At 44.3% G+C, this 24,283-nt stretch overlaps 1 protein-coding gene across 1 annotated transcript; it reads left to right on the top strand.

Moving 5' to 3' along the window:
* The first annotated feature begins 297 nt into the window (after nucleotides 1-297).
* Nucleotides 298-23,037, top strand: LOC144730081 (uncharacterized). Its single transcript, XM_078610621.1, has 4 exons — nucleotides 298-415; nucleotides 5,860-6,016; nucleotides 15,898-16,311; nucleotides 21,768-23,037. The coding sequence occupies exons 2-4, from the start codon at nucleotides 5,878-5,880 to the stop codon at nucleotides 21,794-21,796; spliced, it is 582 nt and encodes a 193-aa protein (XP_078466747.1). The 5' UTR covers nucleotides 298-415; nucleotides 5,860-5,877; the 3' UTR covers nucleotides 21,797-23,037.
* Nucleotides 23,038-24,283: the final 1,246 nt, after the last annotated feature.

Here is a 24,283-nt window from a genome sequence, read left to right as displayed (position 1 = left end):
AGAGAAGCTGTTAGCCTTGTTCGTACACGTGCTTATGATCATCGCCACGAGGCCTGGGTCAAGCGAAGCTTGCTCGGGCATGCAGCCCATCTGGTTATTTTCTTGTGGACAAGATTCGAGCCCGGGCAGGCGGCGTGGCTTCCCCCACCACGCAAGCGTGACTCACTCAAGTCCAAGACACCCCAAGCACAGCAACAGGCTGCGTGTTAGCCCAACCCAACAGGGCGGGGGGGGGCATAGCCCAACCCAACAGGGCGGGGGGGGGCATAGCCCAACCCGTAAGGCCCAGCGAGGCACAACAGAACACAGCCAAACACACAAAGAGGCAGATAGCAGCTGTGTGACTTGTTCATCTGTGTTGACGGCGGCGGTGCTGCGGTGTAGCTTCGGCAAGTTTCTGCAGTAGAGATTAGAGGTAAGTTTGGCTTCATCTCACGTGAGTTTGATACTCGGTCGGTCTCACCTTCTTTGTCGTTTTATAGTGCTTACTTTCCAAGGAACTTTTTGCACACAAGTGTCAGCTGTGTGCGGAGTTCAAGTGAATCCATTGCCATAGTGCTGGCTTGCTGTGCATGGTCACCCTGAACATATTGATGCATAGCAGTGTAGATTATTGAAAATGTAATTTGGAGGGACACATGCGATTTAAAAAAAACACAAGCGATTATGTACGCTTAGTTATTGAAGGTTGACTGGAATCACAATTATGAAATACGTAACGAGATGGACAAGAGACCAGCAGGACTTTGGATATGCCAGAAAAAAAAGGTTTAACTCTGTGTGTGTGTGTATATTAGCCACTATAACATAGAAACTTGACATTGAAAGGCGAAAAAAAGCCTGAAAAGTTTGGCAAGAATCACAAATAGACGTATGTTTGGCATTGCAGGATCAGAACGTTTATACTGGAGGAATCCGATGATCTATAAAGCTCTCTTTCAACAGACGTGAGAAGCGATAAGAGGTACATGTGGTGAGAGAATAAAGCCAACGAAGCCAAGTTAGAGACATTGTTAAGAGAGGTGGACTTGGACACTTCGCTTAGTGGCCGAGACTGAATGTGAGTTTGCAGCCATAGGGAAGAAGATGCCTTTACGAGAGAGATGACACGGGTGAGATTAGCTTGCGTGTAGGAGCTAGGTAGATGGCTAGATTGCAATAGACGGCTTGGTGAGGCTCTTATTCATCAGTAGATGGATCCTGGCCGAGATAATCGGTCTACACTGCTCGTCTCAACGCTGCTGTACCGTGTGGCTTGTACTCCATCGACGTGAAGGGCTTAAGGCCCTCCGTCCTAGAGTAACGCAGTCCAGATTGCCGTTGTTTACCTATGGGACACACACAAAGTATAAATAACGTGTCTACTGTGAAAGCAACTTCATGACTTTTGGCACTTTGCATTGTCCGCGAGACCCATCATCGTTGTCACTCGGTTCTGGCAAATTGTATTTTTTTGCCAATAAATATCACCCCTCTTATAATCCCTTCAATGTGAAGACGTCCACGCGAAACCTTTACATTCTTGAAATTAACACGCCGCTGCCGCAGGCCACGTGGTTGAGCACAAACACATGGACTTGTATTGTCGCCACGGCCAATCAAAACGCAGCCGTTCACCGTCAGCGTCCATATGGCCACCGCATCTTGCGGTCGTCATTCGAAGGCCATTAAATATTAAAATCCATAACCAAACACCACTGTCAATGAACTGGGCTCTCCTTACGGCCTCGTTGGAGGCCTTCCATTTAGTACGTACGCATGGAGAGGGGGGGGGGTAACCCAAATGCGTACGCTTGTGTGTGTATGGGGGTGTAAAAAGTACGCGTGCCTACAGGAAGTGGGGAAGGGGTCAAGTTTTGACAGATTTTTGCGTACCTACCAAATGGATGGCCTCGTTGGTGGGTGTGGGTTGTTGCCGAGGAAACGTCGGTCTCGCGAGTAGCTTGCAGAGGAAACATCTGTCAACGCGAACTACAGTGCCCGAGCAAATCTGGTACAATAACTCGTTCTTAATCTTGTCTGCCACCCACTCTCCCCAGCCGCCCCCTTCTCCAATCGCACCACACCCAGAGGGAGAGGGGGATCGAGTTGTCACGCTGCCCATCTGTCTCTGCATCGTTCCGTGGTGCCGCCGTTGTGTGCATTTCCCCAACGATGGCAATGTCTGTTACAAATTGTACTCGCGACGCTGTTTCGTGAGATAAAAGTATTTAGGTTTGGAATTCTACACACAGCAGTGCATCACCCTGTGGAAGCTACTCGCTTAAGAGAACTTCAATATGTTTCTTTCTGCACACGAGGACAGATGTTAATGGCCTGCAGGTATAGTTTGTTGAATGGTAGTCAAGATGGTGGTTTTCTATAGGATCATTAGTCACCATACTGAGACCATCAACTGGTTATACTTTTGAGAACCAACTTTAAACGTGAGTGGCTGCGTGGGTTCGATCCCTGGTTCTCTAACCTCAGTGCCACCAATGTCACCTGTGCCATAGATAACTTCCATTGACACAACCTAATTGTAATAGTATGACCAATGAATGAACACACAACGCAAATTATACAATTGCACAGGCTTGTGTGGCCAGCACTATGAGCGTTGGTTAACAACTGGCCAATGATTTTAACAAATATCCGTGACTGTCTAGAACGGAAACTCGAATTCCCCTTGAGAGAAACTTTCATGGAAAAACGTTTAACAATCAGTAAGCAGCAAATGTGTTTAAAAAAAATTGTAAACGATTCCACTGTTTTCTGATCATCACAATTTCACAACATCCACTTATTCTCAGTTTGACAACATTCAGATGTGTCAAAGAGTCGGGAAACTACTACGTCATATCAGGAGATAAAACAAAATCATCGGCAGACAATATAATAATGTGCTATCTTAATTTGAAACTTTCGTGACTGCAGGAATCCACGTAGGTATACCTTCGTGACTTTACCGAAAGAACCAAAGAGTATAATAATGTCCTGTTATGGCTAAACCTTTGTAAGATTGATCAAATTAGTTGATGTTGCATTGGCAGTGGTGCACAAGAACAATTCATTTTGTGCGCAGGCTTTCATGATCAATATAATTCATAATGAGTTTATTTTGGGTTAAATCATCGTGTAGGTATAATGCCAGTTTTTTAAACTAAAAATTGACATAGGTGCACGATTTAACCCGAAAGAAACGAATTATGATTCGCAAGCACAATTAAAATAAAAACTCAACACAGCCGTCAACCACTGCCTTAAATGGGAAAAATAAATATATAATCAGCACATTCTGTGCGATAAAGGGCCGTTGCCCGAAACATCGCCACATATTTATATATCTATTTTTTATTTTAAGGCAAAGTTGAGTGAGTTAAAAAAAATAAGATTCAATTCGCTTTCATTTTGGCACAATTAAAATGCATTGGCGTCCCTACTTTAAATAATAGGCATTGTTAAATGACTTAAGTGCTTACATTATTTTTCTATGAAAGTTGTGATGGAGTTAAAAATGATTGGCTTCATAAAATGAAAGCGTGCAAACAACTTCTGCATGCAACTTCAGTGAGAATCGCAATCTTATACTTTCTCGTCTTGTGCCTCATGCGTGCAACATTTATCTGTAAATGTACAGCTTTGCAGAAGCTTGTGGGAACACTCTCAGTGGCAAAACGTAAAAATACAATCGCGTACAGTGTATAAAACAGGTGACATCCCAATAAATCATCCTTCATAACAGAAATCATATACATAATTCATTTATATTTTTAATGCAGTGTTGTCGGCAAATGTGTTGCGTTTTACGTTTTTGTGCTTGTGCCCCGCGTCCAACGTTATGTCACCGATACAAAATATGAGAAACACATTTTGGTTTATGCACTTCGAATGAGAATAGACTGCAAACTTTGCAAGGTCTGTGTTTACCAGTCAGCCAATGTCCACGGTGGTCCAGATGTCTTGTGACACCCATTTCATTCTCGAACACGTATATTTTTAAAAGTAAAGTTTATTTCAAACAGAAACGAATATGCAAATGGAATGTTTTAATTAATTTGTGGTCACAAGACATCTGGAACACCCTGTACATTACAGACTGGTGTGCATAACGCTTGTCAAGCGGTCTGGATGTCAACTCCATGGGCATTAATTCTAGATTTGAAGCTTTCGTGACTGCAAGGATTCTTACTCTTTGGGTTTTTTCGGCAAAGTCACGTAGCTGTGGCGTGTTCCACCTGAATACGGAGGCTTGTGTTGCCTCCAAAAAGGCGTGATTTAATTTAGTTGTCTTCATATATCTGATTAAATATTTTACCTACGTGACTTTACCAAAAAAAACAAAGAGTACATGAGCATTCTTGTTGGAGTGTCAATGAGTGTACAGCAGAGGGCAGCAAATCATGAACAACCTTTGTTTAGCAGTGCGAAGCAGTGAGCGTATTGCTAACCACTCAATCGCTACTGTTGTTAGTGCGACTCTTCAAGCGCCAATTTAAAAACAGGTTATTATAAAAAGTTTTTTAAATGTTATTCGTATCGGCCCCCATGATGTAAACAAGTGCAGACTCCTATTAGTATTATTCACTCGTCTCTCTGGCATCCATGTGCTATGAATAAGGCCATTGACTAAAACGTTGCCTATTAGAAATGTTTTTATTTAATACCTCAGTCGTATTGAGGAATGTTGCGTTGTTATGTCACTCCTGCTTGTGCACCACCACAAAAGCAGCAGCATCGCACCTCCTATTAGCACGGTTGGCTACGAACGGTGCGAAAGAAGTTCAACGTGCATACATATACACGATTTGTATTCTTAAATGTGGGTTTCTACTGTGGATTTTCTGGAATGCTAAGGAGACAAGAGACCGCATGTGGCCTTTATTTGTTTTCATGCCGATGGAAAGAATAGCTCTTTTAATTTACTGCATCGATGTCCCATTGCCAAGCCATTCAAAGCATCACGACTTGCCTGTGCATGCCCCAGTTATGGGTGTCTTAAAAAAACATAAGTGAAATAATATACGATTGTTTCGAGACGGCTAATCATCAGTGACCTTGCGTAAGTGATTTCAACCCACATGTATTAATTGGGCAATAATATCTCCATAAATATAAAAGGCAAAGTTGTTATTATGTGTGTATGTTCAAAATGTTTAGCGTACTTCCCGACATGCAACAAACTTGAAATTTTCCATGTGGGTACTTTCCAGACTGTACACCATGCAAAAATGATTAAAATACATTTCTGTGTTTTTTTGGGGGGGGGGGGGGGAGCTCAATAATGCATAGATTTTTTGCACGGCAAGTGAGCTGTGACGTAAAATCTGTCACGTGACCCGCGCATGTGGAAGCGTAACGCATTGTAGTGTAGTGGTTAGCGCGCTGTGCTACGAACCCGGCGACCCGAGTACGATTCCCGCTCACCAGTGACGATTATTTTAACTGGTCCTGGGCCTCCCCTAGGTCGACTCAGCCTCAAACGAGTAACTGATGTGGTGTGTGAACATCGCCACTGGGGAGACAAAGGCGGCCGGGCGTGGTGAATCCAAGTCCCGGGCGAAGCCGGGGTAGTACAACTCGTTTTAATATATAGAGGACCGCAGAGATTGGGCAATTGTTGGCACCGGCTCAACATCTGGCTGCCTTTTCCATTTGTCTGTGGTTGCTCGCACCTCTGAGTCATTCTCTGTCTCTCTTCGAGAGTGAGCGAGTACTGTGTCCTTTACAAGTTGAAAATTGTGATTTAAAAATAAACGGGCACCAATTCATCAAGCAGCGAACAACCCCTGCAGTTTTCTGACAACGCGTATTGCTTTTGCGTAATTGTTTTTTTATACCCCGTGTTCTTGGCACCGCTCTTCTCAATGTCCCCTTTAGTTTTTGACGGCGAGCAAGATGGTGCAGGGCTTCGTATTTGCCTTCCCTGTCATCTTCATCGTCATCGCCATCATCGTGGCATTCATCCTGTGCTGCGTGTGCCCCTGCTGCCCCATCTACAAGCGTCTTCAGCCAACCACGCAGGACTACACGGCAGGTGAGGCTCGCACAAGGGAGCTGTGGTCTATGGGGCCGTCCATAAATTACGTCACGCACCTAGGGGTGGGGGGGGGGTCAGATTTTTGTGACGATGTGTGACGAGAGTTTGAGAAATGTGACGTCACATGAAAATGCGCAACTTTAAATAAATATAGAATCGTTATAACAACACTAATTGTTATAACAACACTCCTACAACATCAGAGTGCAGCGCCACATTAAATACGCACGACAATGACAATAGTTTAAAGCGATTTGAAGCATGTTTTATTTTCAAAATGGAAATATGGTTTGGGGGGGGGGCAGAGCTTTGTGACGTCATATTTGAGGGGGGATCTGACTTTTTGTGACGCCGTGTGACGAGGGGTGGGGGGGTAAAAAATCGTCCAAAATCGCGTGACGTCATTTATGGATGGCCCCTATCGGCAGTGGTCGTGTTGGCCCACTGGATGGCGAAAGCAGTAATTATATTAAACTAAACTATAAACTATTTTTAATTTTGCCAGTTAAGGCCCACTGAGCTATATAGATTGTTTTCAGAAGTGACCTGGCCACAAATGATACCTCAACGGAGTGGCTTACGTGGCAATTTATAGCAGCCAAATACTCTTAAACGCATGTTTCTAAATGTGGTGGGAAAACCTGGAGGACCCAGAGAAAAATCCACACGACCAGGGAGAGAAAAAATATACAGGCTTCAAGGTCAGGATCGAACCCATGACCTCCTTTATACCAGGAGAGGAAATCAACATCTCGCAATTTCGGCGCCCCTATAATATTTGGGGAACCACCCTCCCACCCCACCCCCCACCCCAACCCCCACCCCACCCTTTCAATTCACAAACTCCGAGTGAGATGACATTACAAATGATGCAGGACAAAAGAAAACCAACATTGGCCTCGCACTGTCATGTAGAAGGAAAAGGAGAGTTTGACAGCAAAAAAAACACACACTTAGCAACAACACTGCCTTAAAAGAAAAAAACTATATACAATTGGTGACATTTTTGGCAATGAACTTTATTCATAGCATTATGGGCTTTCTTGGTAGCATATTTGATGTGCTGTAAAGAAAGACCGTTACCAGAAACGTCACCAATTTTTTTAATTTCTGGCCCATTGGGTGACAGTGTTGGTGATGAGTGCTATTAGCTGTGCGTGTGCGCCACTGCCAACGTGGCGTCATCAAATCATCTGTTCGGAGTAGAGTATGACCGTGAAATTAATTGGGATGGACAACATAAAAGAGGGTGCTCGGACAGAAAATTGCGGCACTACGCGAGAGCGGAGATTAAGTTTGATTTGGCCTCTTGGTCGACCCCCTGTGGACGGCCGACGGACGAGAAGAAGTGAGATGACAGGGAAAAGATGGACAGGAGAAATGGATGTTGCAAGATTAGAGAAATGTGGACAAAAGATAGAGATGTAAATGAGATTAGATTAGCGATGCAAAGACGAGGTAAACGCATAGCGAAATGACAGATGTAGGCAATGTATGTATGTACGTTGAACTTGTTTCTCGCACCGTACGTAGCCAACCGTGCTCATCGGGAGAAACAGGGGAAGGACAACAAACTAAACACAAAAGCAGTTCTCGAGAAATTTGTTTTCAATGAGATGTAGTGAGACAAGAGCTGCAAATAAGACATAGACGAGACAGATGAATTGACTGCTAATCGCCTTTTTATATTTATTAATATCTGAATTCGAGCTGATAGTTGGTGTGTTCCTCTTTTCGACTCGCGATCGCTGGGCCCCTTGAGCTGCTTTTGACCCTAAGCCTTTGCTTAGTGTGCTTATGCACGGCCACTACTGGTCAGAGGTCGCAACCGGGTACCCGATACCCGTACCCTACCCGATACCCGGCTACCCGTACCCAGCCGGGTACGGGTACCCGTTTGCGACCCTGGTGCGGCCGGGTACAGGTAGGCCGTGAGTCACTGGTGAGTAACCGTTTGTCACTCATTTCCCAACGTCTTGTCTCTTCTCACAATTCAAGTTCCTAGATTCAACCCACCCACGCCTGCAACATGGCTTCATCCCAGAGGTCGCAATCGGGTACCCGTACCCTACCCGATACCCGGCCGGGTACGGGTAGCCGGGTATCAGGTAGGGTACGGGTACCCGTTTGCGACCCTGGTGCAGCCGGGTACGGGTACGGGTAAGGAATCAAAACCCATTTGCGACCTCTGCTACTGGTTGTCTGGCAATTTGTTGCCATGCCCAGGCGCCATGCAAGGTGGTGGAGGGGGGGGGGAACGATTTATTGAGAGAGGAGGCACGTTTAGGCCTCGTTAAACAGTCGGGGGCACTGGCACTTCTTAATTTAGGCACCAGTCCAAGCTTCATTTAACCCCGTGTGTCTGCATGCAAGGTTACTCGTTTTAATTAAAGAGTCATATGACAGCATTTGTTTACAAGCCCTCAGTTAACAATGCTGTGAGCTCTACTTCCTTTGCTCTTGTATTGAGAAGAACTTGGCTACAACTATATTGTAAACACGTGTCCCACTTTGCCTCTTCATGAGTATAGCTGCTTGTATTATGTTGAACTTCTTTCACACTCTACGTAGCCAACCGTACTCATCGGAGGTGATTGTAAATCGACGGTACAAACTCTTGAAACGTAGGGCATGAAATTAACAAAGTATAAAGCGCAATTTCCAACTCTTTGTCACTTAATCTTTCTGGCATCTCTGTTCTGAAGAAGAGCTATTGCCTGAAACATCAGCTTTCTATTTTTGTGTTATAAGTTAGTATTAACGATGAATATGGTAGTTATATATTCCGTATACATATATATTATTTCATTTTTGTACCTCCACTCAATATATATTAAGTCTAATAGAAGGATAATTTATCCTTCATGGTACTGGAACCAGTATTGCTCCGATCTTAAATTGGTCTCCGAAGCCTGCTTCAATGACAAGTGGATATTCCATCAGTTTAACACGTAGGCTTTCGCGACCAATATTATTCATAATAAACGTTTTTGGGTTAGATCGCGTTATTTATAAATGTGCTGCTCTATTTAAGACCGGGAGCAAATGAGGGCTTCACCATTCTGGAAAATTGCCCGATGATGCTGGATGTAATTACCAGCGAAACGTCGTATTAAAAAATTATAAATGTTGTGGATTCACTCTTCAACACACCGGTGGGCTAAAGTAGTAAACTATTTTGTCTTTTGTCAACGTGACACTTTTTTTGCTGATTGGCCGTGTCGGGTGGTGGAGGGTTACGACACATTTATAAATAACGCGATCTAACCCAAAAACGTTTATTATGAAGATATTCCATCGTAAAAATGTACCCTGTGCAGCGGTTTGCAATAACCCTCGCTCACTCAGTCCTGAGGGTGGGAAAAAAAACTGCCACGAAAAGTTTACACTTGCAAGCTGCTGATCTGATTCGACTGCGATGTGAGGGTACGACATGGGGCGAGAGTGTGAGGGACACACACGCGCACGTGCGCCGTTGGGTACAGGGAACTGCCCGTCTCGGGAACATACAGAAGAGAACAGATTGATGGTGCGCAGCAAAAAACACACGGGCACATCCGCCAGTCACACTTGTCTGGGAACAGGGCCAAAAGCTGAGACAGAGATAGTGGGGGGGGTAGTAGAAATGGCTTCACGAAGTGGCACAGCATGCTGACAATGGAATAAGTGGTGGTAAATAAACTAGAACTCTGCTGAACAAATAGGTTTCTGGGACAAAATGGGGAGTAATGGGGTTTGTTAGTCAGAGTAACTCTTAAGTCGTCTCATGTCAGGCGCAACGCTTTTTACGAAAACATATTTTGCCAAATAAAACACCCACTGACATTTTTCAGGATTAAGATTGTTTTTTCAGAACATATTTCTTTGCAGGGTAGCTGCCGTCGAGCTGTAACATTTTTCTTTATACATATTTTTACTTGCGTGCATCAAATGGACAAATGCGTGCGGCGTCAACAAAACGATGATTTTATTCTTTATCTCCCACCACACCTGCTTTAGTTTTCAACGCTTCAGCAGTGCATTTGTCACAGCTGCACCGCGTTCCACCGTGGAGGAATTCGGGGTGGGGTGCACAGCCCAGGTGCAGAGCATTCATTCCTCAGCCGAGCACATGCGTGGGACAGGCTTTGATAAAGGATGCGCTTAACCGGAGGTGTAGGGGATGCTGTGCCTTGGCGTAATGGTTCGCGCGCTCGACTTGCCATACACAGGTCGATCTCCCGACGCGATAGTTGAAACAACGGTGAAGCTTTTATTTAAATGCGCTCCACTTAAATCTTCACTTGAAGCTTTCGTGACTGCAGGAATTCATATTCTTTGGGTCTTTCGGTAAAGTCACGTAGATAGGTTCAAGGGAAATAACAAAAAAAAAGACGACCGCTTGTGTTGTGATCGAAACGTCGTAGTTTTTTTGTTATTTTCTTTGAACCTATCTACGTTACTTTACCGAAAGACCCAAAGAATATTGCCCTCCACCTCTTTCGACGCAGCAATATTATAAATGGAGCTTACTGCAGTTAATCGGTCCGGTCGGCAGGTCCGCGTGTGTTGGGGTAAAATGTGGATACTCCCATCTCTACTGACCGGCGTGGAAGAGTAGGCCACAGCACCCTCTAGAGGAGCATTCCACAGATCCATCTCGTGGAGGGGTCTTTACCTATGACGAGCAGTGTGACAATTCATCAATTAATGCCGCTTCTTAATACCATGATGCGTGCATCCGATGCCGATGTGTAAGAATCAACGTTTGTAGGCTTCGAATATGTCGTGCGTAGTGGAGTCACGAAGCCACCTGCAAGCTCTAATTGCTGCTAACTTAACCATATTGTAAAATATAACAAATCGGTTCTTATGCGAACATTAATCACCATGATTAATGGCATTGGTGGGGTTGGGGTGAATAATCGTTACACTCCAGGCGGCTCTTGTGACTGCAAACATTGCAAGAGACAATTGTTATCACAGCATGATCGGGAAGCTCTGTTTCTTGGGATTTAAACTCTACATTCCCCATTAGCCAGGGGAGAGAAAAGAGTACTGTTTTGTGTTGGTATTCATGAAGAAGCAAACAGGAGCAGGAATCCCTGTTTAACTCTATATGAACAGTTGGCCAAAGTCAAATATTGATGTGAGGAGCTATTGTTGTGGGGAGGAAACATTGGCTTTACTTTGCGTTCAAAGCAGCCTCTTATACGGTGGCGATGTGGCCTTTTCTTACATAGATTCACTTACATTTTGAGGGTGTACAGAATATACCAAAATAATTCGCTAATTAATAATTTGAGTAGAAACCCACGGCAACATCGCCTCGTACTGGTAGACCACACACGTCTATGAAACATCGCGCATTTATTGATAGGCTTGCACTATAACACTGGTCAAAATGTGTACTAAACTGTTATTCGTGAGAACCATCATGCTACGCTTCCAGGTGAAGCTTTTTTTGCCGACGTGAAGGCGCCACCGTTTTGCGCATGGATCCAGCTGTGTGCCTTCTTCGGCCCAAAATTGGCAGTGCTCAGTTGTGCACCTATGTACGGCTGGCTTCACATGAACAAATTCCAAAACCTCAGCAGAGCTTGCAAGGGGGTGGCTCCCAACGTGGGCAAATCGCTCTTGGAAAGGGAAAACAATAATATATTATTATACTGTATATATGATTACCGTGTTAAGACTCGCCGAATCTCAAGACGTTTTCAGGATTTGCTTGCCAAGTTGTCAGAAATAAGGAAATATGCCTTCTTTACATATCGGACACTCTATAAAAGTGTCATCCCATCAGCTACATGACCTTCTGGGAGTGTATAATTTCAGCAACATTGGTTCAACACAAGCAAACCGGATTTGACGGTGTCACATCGGCAGAGCCAGGCTTGCTTGAACCAATGCTGGTAAACTACCAGATGTTTATGAACAAAGTCCCTCTCTGTTATATTTGAAGCAAACTTTGCAATACGTAGCACAACTTAATAATTAGCGTATTTGTGGAGAATATAGATAACAAAATATACGAAGAGGACAATACACTTCCTTCCAGATCAAATATAATAGTTTATTTTTGTATGCAGCCCATCCAGTGTTCCCATTGTCTTCAACGAATGCTGCTGAAATTACACAATCCCAGAAGGCCGTGCGGCTGATGACATGTGTAAAAATAATTTTATTTTAGTATTTTTATGGAGAGGGAAATCTTGGCGACCTTGAGGCAGCATAGCCTGTGGGTCTTGTTTCCACGCTATTAATTCACTATAATTTCCCCCCGTATGATAATCGCTCTGATTGTTGTGGTTGTTGTCTGTGGGGTGCCCGTAATTTTAGTACTGATGTGCTCCTGGGTTGGCCGTTAATGGCTTCCGCATTTTATCTATTAATAAATCAACATGCAAATAAGCAAACACTCTCTAGGCCCCAGTGGCATGTCGTTGTTTGTGGGGGCCCGCCGACTGTCCCCCTACTTTGTAGCTACACCGGGTGCAGTTGCGATCACCTTCACACTTTATAGCAGTCGTTTTTTTCCCTTTTCTGCAGCCTGCATCCCTTTTGGTTCTCAGAAAGGGCATCTCACAGTGCATGCACTCCAGGTGAAGAACCACCGCTCTCTAGCCTCACCACCGTTCGAAGCATACCTTGTTGTGCTCAAAGAATATTCCAGAGTGACAAGGCACTAAGTCAGCCAATCCCGTCAGACCTCCTGAAGCTAAGCAGGGTTGAGCCTGGATAGTGATTGGATGGGCACCTGTACCGGGCACAGGTGCCATTGACATTGTCAGCGGCAGAGGGGAGTGCAGAAAACAAACATTGTTCCACGCAACCTTCACCAAACCCTCACTGACCAGTGTGGTGTGAGGTATGGTCGAATAATCTTGAAGACCTGCACAGATTTGGAAGGCCCTCATCTAGTAATGAATTGACAAAGAGGCTGTTCGCAAATAATAATTAGTTGTTTTTTTCGGGGGGGGGGGGGGGGGTGGTAGATCGTGAGGGAATAACGACAATTAGAGCTCTTCACCCTCCACCACCAGACAGGCCTTAAAGTATTGCCCCACTTTGTACATGCACACTTCATACATACACACTTCATACATGCACACTTCATACATACACACTTCATACATGCACACTTCATACATACACAGTACATGGACACTTCTTACATGCACACTTCATACATGCACACTGTGTACATGCACAAAGTGGCACAATAAGTAAGGGTTTGACATCCTGTGCACTGCATGGTGATGTCATGTGATGCAATGTAAACACTCAAAGGGTGCAGCATTCTGGGTTACATAAAAAAAATAAGAATTACTTTCCTTTAATATCCCCACACAAAAAAATATATAATCTACTTTGTCAGCTTATATATCGGCCTCCAGAACTTATGTTAACGAGCAAAACTATGAACGTTGTGAGTCTTAGATAGATGAAAATTCTCCAGAATCTGAATACTTGAACAAATGCTGCTCATTTCCACGAACATGAAAGCCCAATAATCCAACAAACTACAAGCATTTTTTGCGTGGAAATGCAGAACACAAGGTGATCTATTTATTTGCACGTAATATTATGCTCTGTGTCTGACTGATATTCTGCACATGAATAGTTATAATTGGGTGCGATACCAAACCTTCTGCCACTTTGCAAATCACCATGCATGCACGTATATGCATTGTCAATATTGCCGATTATATGGATATACATTTCGACTATTTCCACGGACTGTTCTGACCTTCTCGTGTAACATGTGGCCACTCTGTGCTTGCCAAGAGTGCATGAGAAAAAAAGCATGCTAATGTATTACTTTTAAAATCCTTTCACAGCAGTGTATGCTGTGCACATGCATAACATGAGGAACACTGTGGTAGCAAGTTCAATAGAAGTAGTACTTAGTCTGAATCTAAATCACATGATGCAGCTGAATGGTAGACTTTGTGTAGGGCTTTCGTGGAAAGGAGATCCCAGCCTTGTTATTTCTCACTGTTTAAAAAAAGAAGTGCAATACATATGTGCTGCAGGCAATATATTTGCTTAGACATTGCTATTGCTGAAATCATGCTGACAAGAAAATATGTAAAGAAAATAAACATAACCTTTGATCAAACTCATGATGTGTTGTTGTGGAGCATGGGTGAGCGCATATATAAACAGAACTCCATTCGGTGTCTCTACATATAAAATACAAACATTGCTTAGCCCATCAGCCTTTCCAGACCAAAATTATTCAGATACATTTTAAGCAAGAATACTGGGCCGGTTTCGACCTTCAGCATTTCATAAACAAAAGTCTTGCTTATTAAACAAATGCTGCTGGGTTACGAGATGTTATTGGCACCCCATTACGTGTTGTTGTGGGGCCTTATGAGTAAAACATATATTCGCTGAACTCCACGGTGGCGAGATGTTATCTCCCTCGCCTGCTATGAAAGAGGTTGTGGGTTCGATCCCGACCCTGACTCCTGTATATTTGGAGCTTGCGTTTTCTCGCCCTATGTTCGTGTGGATTTTTCTCTGGGTTCCGACTATTTGGCTGCTCCTATAAATCCCCGCATGTGATGGTAATCGCCACTTCGATGTGCTGTCATGTGTGGCCAGGTCGCCTGTGAAAGAGAGCGAATAGCTGAGTGGGCTTTATCTGGTAAATAAAACAGCAGTACCGTCGTAGTATTATAATTGGACTACAACACGTTTGTATCTATAATTGGAGACGCAAAACGGAAGTTCTGCTTAAATAATTATCGGTCGCATTATTGCACTTCAGCGGCGTGAGAATAAATTCTGCAAGTGGTGGTGTGTGGTGGATAAGCTGATGAACTCTCTGCTGGGCGAGATTAAAACTGTATTCACCTGTTTTGTAAGTCGTCGGCATCGTCGGCGCGTGTTGTTGCCAACTGCGGGAGTGCGCTCGAAGCAGCCGGTGTGCGTGGGATGCGTTCGTTTTGAGCGATCACAAAAGCGCCCCAGTGCTGCTATTTACAGGATGGCCCTGGCTGTCGGCGAGGTGTTATATGAAGAGTGGTGGTGTTGATTAACCCTTACTGGGTTTCGATTGTATTATTTAATTATTAGTAGTATCTTCCTTTACACGGCTACATCGGGATCGACAAATGTTATTCCTCCGGTGACATCAAGAATAATGTTCAGGCACGCGCGCATGTGAAGAACCGTGTATTAAGTAGGGTATACGGGCATTTTACTTAAAATGCATTAGCCAGCAACAATTATTTGCTCACGCAAGCAAACCCTGGACTGGGTTTCGCCTTCTGGGTCTCAACATCATAGTGGTGGTATTGACGAAGCTCTCATGGTTTATAAAATTTGTTTGTATTACTTTATATGCCTGCGCATGCAAATACAAATATTCTTCTTCGCGCAATATTAGAAATGCCATTCGCCCACGCGCATGTGTAAAAGGGTGTTCAAAAATAACATAGGTTCCCATTATGTTTAAAGATGTATTTGTTTTTGAAATGGCTCAATGTCAACAACGTAAATCGGGAAGCCTTGGGGTGGCAGGTGCACGGATCTTTCGTCATGGGGTGGCACAGTGTCCACTCACAACTCCACCCGGCTTCCTCCAGGGAAAGCTTTTCATAAATTCCTGCCCTGGCTCTCACCACATTTGCGTAATTGCCACCTGTCAATCACCTCTTTTCCTTTTCTCTCTGCCTCTTCTCAATAATTATTTGCATGCTTTTTTTTCTCTCTTCTTCTGCTTTTTCTAACTTTCTTTTGGTCACGCAACAAGGGACCACCTACGGTTCCATACGTTTACCATTCCGATTGCGTTCATCCCGTGCCTCCTGGTTATGCCCTTCTCTGAATGTGTTGTTGAAAATATTTATCGTAAAAATCCTCCCCCCCTCCTCTTGCCGTTGCAGTGCAACAAGGCGCGACGGCGCCGGCAACAGACGTGCCCGTGGACCCACCGCCAACGGCAGCCGCCCCGCCAGCGCAACCGGTGCAGCCGCTGCCTTCAAGCCCACCGGGCGGCGCCTTCAGCCCGCCGGCTCAGCCTCAACCGTACCCACCGGGGCCACCGCAAGCGGCGTACCCCTCCTCCCCGCATGCCCCGTACCCCTCACCGCAGGCCCCGTACCCCATGCCGAGCTATCCGGCCGGTCCCAACCCCCCGTACCCGCTCGCCATGCCGCAGCCGTGCCTGCCTGGTGCGCACTTGCAGGAGGGTGCCTACCCCGCTCCGCCTGGGTTCCACGTGGGGCCCATGCCACCACGTGGCCCGTTGTTCGCCCCTGAGGGCCCTCCGTACCCGACGCCCTCTGGATACAATGCAGGTAGGGCCGTTTTGTTCGTCGGCAGTGTTGCGTTTTTCGAGGATTGAACTCTTACAAAACACTTCTTTCATCTGGCATGTAAGCAACAGTTCGCATAGATGATGTCATGGTTGAATGTTAAGGTCCTTCAACCAATCCAAGGCGGCAATGGACACTGTATGGATTGCAGCGATACCGCCAGGGTGTGTGTGGATGGCACACTCGTTGGTGATGTGTTTGATGGTTCGGACATGGGAGCGTGCTCGGAAGAGCAAGGCGAGCACTTCCACCAGGATATACTGGAATTTGAACGCTGCTACCAAGGACAGTATAACGAGAACATGATGGGAGACAACATTTGGGGGCTGATTCGTGAAAGTGATTTACAGTATAATCGTAAATCTCGGAAAAACTACTCACTTCTAAATCTTTTGTAGTAATTTTTGTATTACTTTAGTATAAATACATGTTCATTTTGATTCATATGTTGTTTTTTTCTGACTTTATGTGAACGAAAAGACACAAATTTGCCCGTTTTCTCATTGAAAATATGCATATTTTTAAATATCAATGTCCTGGTCACAAAAGCAAAGTTTGTGGGGAATAATAGCCATTTTCTGTACTTTTGAGGCATAAGCAATTCGTAAATAACACTTACTACCCAGGAACAAAACCTCAAAAAATGGTTACACATATTGTTATCTATCATTATCGTGCAGCCATGATTCCTTGTCGGATGAAGGCCCCTCCAAGCCATTGCTATTCATCACGTCGCTCCTGCCCAGTATCTGATCTCGCGGTTCCGCCGCGGTGAATGTCTGATAGGCCATGCTCCCTTCGTTAGTTGCCCCTCCCGTGATTAGTTGAACCACACGTATTTATACATCGCAGTAAATGTAGGGTTGGGGGGAGGGGGTCGGGGAAACAACAAATTTTTTTTTTAGCATCATGGACTGCAGAGGCAAGTTATTTTAGCGAGCACATACCAAGGCTGGCGCGACACTCATATGAAGGTGGCTTTCTCCAATGCTCTTGTCACACATTGCATCAAGTGCTCATTGAAGGCTGAGTTGAACTATGAGAGGCCCAGGACAGGTGTAGATAACACTCGTCACTGATGTTATCCACAATGGCGGAGCCAGGATTTTCAGGTAGGGGGGCAACCCCTCCAGCAATGAAAAATGATAGGAGTTGTTAGTAAGTAAGACTTGTCCCTTGCTCTCTATTCGATGCGTGTGCGGCGATGGCGCAGCCAACGATCGAGGGTCGAATTCGAACCGAGTGTGATAGGCATCGCGCTCGCTGAAGGTGAATGCCTTCAGGGAAGTCGTGTACTGTGTATGCAACTGCGCACAATTCTGTGAGTCACTTATAACTGCTTTGCCGTTACTTATTGCCAATTATGGACTCGGACTATTATCCTATCATCTCATAGAGTCCCTGGCACGTAATAATATGCTACACAGTGGCAGTGGGGGATTTATCTATATATTCTAGCAGTAGTACCCGGCGTTGCCCGGGTGAAAAATACATTTCTTAATAACCTTACATATATACACACCCTCACCACTCACCACTCACCCTCACCATTCACCCTCACCACTCTCCCTCACCACTCTCCCTCACCACTCATCCTCACCAATCACACCCTCACCAATCACCACTCACCACTCACCCTCAACACTCACCCTCACCACTCACCCTCACCATTCACCCTCACCACTCTCCCTCACCACTCATCCTCAACCAACACCCTCACCACTCTCCCTCACCACTCTCCCTCACCACTCATCCTCAGCAATCACACCCTCACGAATCACCACTCACCACTCACCCTCAACACTCACCCTCACCACTCACCACTCACCCTCACCATTCACCCTCACCACTCTCCCTCACCACTCTCCCTCACCACTCATCCTCACCAATCACACCCTCACCAATCACCACTCACCACTCACCCTCAACACTCACCCTCACCACTCACCACTCACCCTCACCATTCACCCTCACCACTGTCCCTCACCACTCTCCCTCACCACTCATCCTCACCAATCACACCCTCACCAATCACCACTCACCACTCACCCTCAACACTCACCCTCACCACTCACCCTCACCACTCACCCTCACCACTCAACCTCCCCTCACCACTCACTAATCACCACTCACAATCGCCACTCACAACCGCCCTCACCATTATATTTTTGCCCCAGTCAACGCCGGATATTTCCCATTCGTAGCAGTTGATATCAACTCTATAACCAACTTATATTAAACAGGAAGCGCGATCCTAAAGTAATTTACAACCTTCGATTAGTCCTTTGTGCGATTCAAAGAATGGATTCCTGGCATGTTGGGGGTTTACATTTTGAATGATAGAGTTTCATTTTCATTGTTATTTTATTTTTTTATTTTTTCAGGAGTTTTTAATTACATTTTTGCCCCGGTCAACGCCGGATATTTCCCGTTCGTAGCAGTTGATATCGACTTTAATCAACTTATAGTAAACGGGAATCGTCCGAATCTAAAGCAATCTACAACTTTCGATTCCTTTGCGCGATTCAGAGAATCGATTCTTGGCGCGTCGGGTTTAAAAGTAATTACACAGTTGTTTTTTCATTGGTATGTAATGTTTGAAAGTTTTCATAAGATTTTAAATGTATTTTCCCCCCGGGCAATGCTGGGTATATCGAGTTTATACCACAAAGTCGTCGCTTGACACGGGTGGGGTGTCGAGGCCTAGTACCGTGCAGAGCCTCCGGCCTCGCCTAGATTGCCCACCCGGCTGAGGCTGGGTACCGGGGCCGTTACCCCCCCCCCCCCCCCCCGCGCTACAATAATACTGTGTAATCGCTATAATTTTATTATCTACCGACCCTATAATAGTAATTGCACACATTGTGGTGGGGGGGGAGTGAAGATGACGTGAAACTTTGATGAATTTACCTCAGAGTCGCGTGGTGGGTGTCGAGGCCTAGTACCGTGCAGAACCTCCGGCCTCGCCTAAATTGCCCACCCGGCTGAGGCTGGGTACGGGTGCCGTTCCCCCCCCCCCCCCGCGCTACAATAATACTGTGTAATCGCTATAATTTTATTATCTACCGACCCTATAATAGTAATTGCACACATTGGGGTGGGAGGGGAGTGAAGAGGACGTGAAACTTTGATGAATTTACCTCAGAGTCGCGTGTTAATGCGTGCGCATATTTTTAACGGGAATTAAAAATGGCGTCCACCCCGCAGCGAATGCGTCGCTACCCGTTGCCAGGGGCAACCGCCGTCCAATGAAACTGCGTATGGTCCGGCGACACACAGACACACACACAGACAGACAGACAGATTTGCGATTTTATATATATAAATAAAAGGGAAATTTGTGAATGTGTGTCTGTTTGAAATGTTTAGCATACTTCCCGACATGCAACAAACTTGAAATTTGGCATGTGGGTAGCTTCCAGACTGTACACAATGCAAAATGTATAAAAATAGACTTTTGTATTTTGGGGGGGGGGGGGGGGAGGCGCAATAATGGATATATTTTGCACGTCAAGTGAGCGGTGACGTCACATCTGTGATGTTACCCGCATGCGGCAGCGTCATGCAGTGTGTCTGCTGACGTCACGCAGTGTGCCAGCTGACGTCACGCAGTGTGCCTGCTGACGTCACGCAGTGTGCCTGCTGACGTCACGCAGTGTGCCTGCTGACGTCACACATCCCCCCCCCCCCAACCCTCCGCGTAGGCCGTGTATTAATCCAAGACAAGAATCCAAGTCCCGGGTGAAGCCGGGGAGTAAAGCTAGTTACTAATAAACCCCAATGATCCGATTGAAATTATGGATTTCGATCGGATCATGGGGGGGGGGGGGACACGTGCCACCCCACCCCCTCCCCCCCCCCACTGACTCCGCCAGTGGTTATCCATAGCCAGAAATGTAACCCAGGTTGTGGGAACTAGTGCAGTGCGATAACTGCTGTGCACAGATCTACACACAAAAATGCATATGCACGCGTGTACAAAGACCTTGTAAGACTACTGGGATAAGTACTACTCGTGCACACTTATTAAGGCTGGCACAGCACTCAAGGGGGGGGGGGGGATCATGTAGTCCACATTGCGCCTGGGTCATCATTATCTCCGCAGGTCACCAGGATTTATCTGCACCAGTTATTTCTCATTTGAGGTCACGTTGACCTGCGGGAGAGCCAATCACAGTTTCAGAAATAACTCTGCCTATGACTGACTGTCTCTTTCTGTATTTAAACATCACTAGTCTGGTCTCATTTCCCCAGGATGCCCATAATCCCATTTGTTCTATACAGCATCTTGAAATGTAGTTACATTTAGATTATGTTTAAATGCAAACTGTATAGTTAATCTTCTTGGTTTTTTCGGTAAATTCACGTAGAAGGGAAATAATAAATGTAAAACATAACATTTTTTTTATTTTTTTTACCGAAAGAACCAAAATGATGAATTCCTGCAGTCACGAAAGCTTTAAATCGAAATGTATAGTTAATGATATCCATAGTTGGGAATCAAACCTAGGTCAGTGGAATCTCAGTGTAGTGTGTGGAGCATTTCAACACTGCTTCCCTCGCCTCCCCCCAATGTGTATGCGGATGTGGGGGGGGGGCGGGAGGCACACGCACACACATCGCTCGCACACACATGTCGAAGTGTGAGTGAAAACATTCCCGTATAAAATGAAACCTTTTTACCAGTATCAAAGTATTAAAAAATAAAAATAGATTTTACCCTTTCTGGCAATAAAACAGGTGTTAAGATGTTCAAACAGCAAATGGATACCTTTTGCAATGAATCAAGTCCGCATTAACCACACGTACCTGTGATGAACAGGCAAATATGCTCGGATAATATATGCATTGTCTCTCATTAAACCCTATTCGCCCTGCAGCCCATGGACCATCACTGCCGTTTCCCCTCGGCAAAAAAACCCCATCGTAGAATAGAAGTAGGAACCATTCTGAATGTGCCGATATACACGATGGGTTTTCTGAAAAGTGGCTGTATGGCGTACAGCCCACTTCAGTCCATTTCGACCACTCCTGCAGTTCTGAAATTATGAACGTATGTTTCTTATTGTCTCTGTGTGATATCTACGTATTATAATTCTCAGTTTAAAACAATTAGCTTGAGCTCCATTTGAATAGGCACATCGACAGTTAATTGCATTGTAATTACACCGCAGTTAACATTTAACGGACGCGAAATCACTGTAAGCTCATGCTTACTTCACAGACACGATATTACCCGAACATTAATTAGCTATAACTAAGTACTCATTACATGGAGATAATGCTAAATTATCCTTGCTATGGATCATTAAAATGAAGCTAAACCGCTAAATTAGCTTTCGTGCAGTAATATGAATGGTGATATTGTTTTAGTAATTGTTCGGTGATGGTTCAGCGTTAACCCGCAATATCTTTTCTCTGTGATCTCTGTTTTACAGGCCCGCAGCCCCCGTATCCTGTGATGTAGCTCACCGGGGCTGATTTATGTGAACTACCAAGTACTCCCTGGGCTTTGCGGGGAATTCAAAATTACGACCTTGAATCACACGGTGGCCTGTGCTACATTTTATGTAGCGTTACCCCCAGCAATGTTTATTGTGAAAATATTTATACGCTGTCCAAGTGTAAGATTTGTGCGTCGAATTTTTTTTTTTATTGTGCAACGGAGAGATTTTTTGCAAGTGTCGCTTCGTCTGTAAGCTAGCTGCAGTTATTTTCTTAAACGCCGCACAGCTCAACCATTTTATAAGCACCTTTATTAAACTTATGTGAAGTACTGTGCTCAATTACTGTTCGAAACGATTAAAGCTGGCTGAATTGCATTGCCATCCATTGTCCACCTACTGGTAAGATTGGTACACTGCTGTGAATTGATTGGCGCATTTCTCACAGTGGGGTAAAATCTTGATTGGTCTTCTTCCTCTTTTACGTCCTTAGCGAGTGTGGGATATTGGGCTGGACGTGAACGCTTGCAGAGCGTGTATCTTCTCCGCTGTGTGCAGCAAAAAAGAATCACCCAAAAATGTCAAGTTATTAATGGATTTCATTCATATTCCGGCAACAAAATGCAGAAATAGCACCGCTTTAATGTCAAAGGCTTTCTACACTGACGGTGCATCATTTGCAGCTTTTGATGGTTTGTATTTGATTTTGCTCCACAGTATTTAGCTTCTGATTGGATTTTATTCTGTCAAAGCTCGATTAAGCAATTGCTGCTTATGTAGCTGATCTTCCAACCTGAATCTACCATCTATTTTTTTTATCCATCTCAAAGAAGTTTTATGGGAAACAAAGCAAATTTATGTGCTGAAAAGCAGTACAAATATATTTTAAAAACACACGAGTAAGAGTAACACGTCCCTTTTTTGAAATATTTGTGTTTGCCATGGTTGCAAATTTAAATTTTTTTTTAAACTGAGGTCTAATGCCGCATGTCAATGTAAAGGGTTCTTGAAAATTCTCACCAGAGCTATAGTTTTGATTTGGATGCAATGCTTTGTTTTCGTTGGCTTTACTCGTTTTGTAGTAATTTATTATTTATTGTCGCATTGTTTGTGTTTTGCGCATGTTTATTTATACATTTTTTGCCGTTTTGTTTCTATTTTTTTAGCATAGTATTTGATTTTGCTTTGCATAAAAAAGTATATAAGCCAGCTGCTGATGCTCAAAATAAAATAATGCAAAAATAAAAATGATTTCTCCTTGAAATATGGATATCACTGCTTTGCTCACAAAGCGGAGGAGCTTATTGCATGAAGCATATTTTACAAAGAGCCTTGGCAGCTCTTGACATGCTTGTGTAATCAAGAACAGCAATGTAGTGAAACTGTGCTCCGCTATGGTGAAAAAAAGTCAATGATTGTTACATTTATGGTTCCAAATGCATGCTTTGGAAAGGTAAAACAAAATTGCATCATTGTACTGATAACAGGTTTATTATAATAGGCCACAGGCTAACAGGTTAAGATTTGATAATGCAAATGATTTCATCTCTCGTACGTGAAAGCTGAAATATATTTTCAGTGCTGTGTGATGTCTGCTTATGTTGGCCCTTAAATTATAAACTGCGTCAATCTGTTCATAGTGCCATGTGTTTTGGGAGGTATCATTACTGCGTTCTCATCATATTTATACACGGAAAAAAACATGATGGTGCTATGCACGCTTGTACTAAATTATTACTTGAACGCCGTATGGGCTTTTTAATCAAGCGTTGTTAAGCCGCGTGATAACAGTTGGTTTGTTTTAGACCGCTGTCGTCTGCCATCTGTATAAATAACAAACAGTTATTGAGCTGTCTATTCCCAAAGGGGGCTGTTGCACCTTCACTTAACAAGGCCGTCATTGCCCATCTGCATGGCACACTCTGCTCTTTCAATCTTGTATGCACAGCGATTCTAACGTTAAAGTTATTTAAGCTACATATTTTTTTTTATTATGTTTCCAATAAAATGTGTTTTTGTCCTTATCCACTCATGTTAGGCCCCAGTGGTTCTATACTTGATTCACAGTGAGTGGCTAGGGAGGGAAGACAATTAAGGTGCCCATTGGTGGGAGCTAGGCCTGCCTGTAGGCGCACAGTATGATTTGAATCACTCTCCCGTATTCCTCCACACATTCCTAATGTGCCCCACATATGCCATTGGCTCCTTCACTTATACCATTGCTCAACAATGTTTTTTTAAAAACATGCCACCAATATTTGCAGAACGCAAGCCTGTACACGACTCGGCTGTGGGTGGTAGGGAAAAATGGTCAGAACAAAAAAAATGGTTTGCAATTAAAAACAATGGGTTCAGTCATTTTGCACAAATCAATTTCATTTTTCATGGACATACTCATGTGATGCAAATACAATTATCCTTAAAAGAAGGCATATTTAATACAGTATTCATATTACACATGGTCCTGTAATTCATATTTTTCAAAACATGTGTATAATGTCTCATTGTGG

Source organism: Lampetra planeri, chromosome 34 (assembly GCF_965212315.1).
Source record: "Lampetra planeri chromosome 34, kcLamPlan1.2.h2, whole genome shotgun sequence".
In the NCBI taxonomy this organism is placed as follows: Eukaryota; Metazoa; Chordata; class Hyperoartia; order Petromyzontiformes; family Petromyzontidae; genus Lampetra; species Lampetra planeri.
This window is presented reverse-complemented; position numbering and strand designations above follow the sequence as displayed.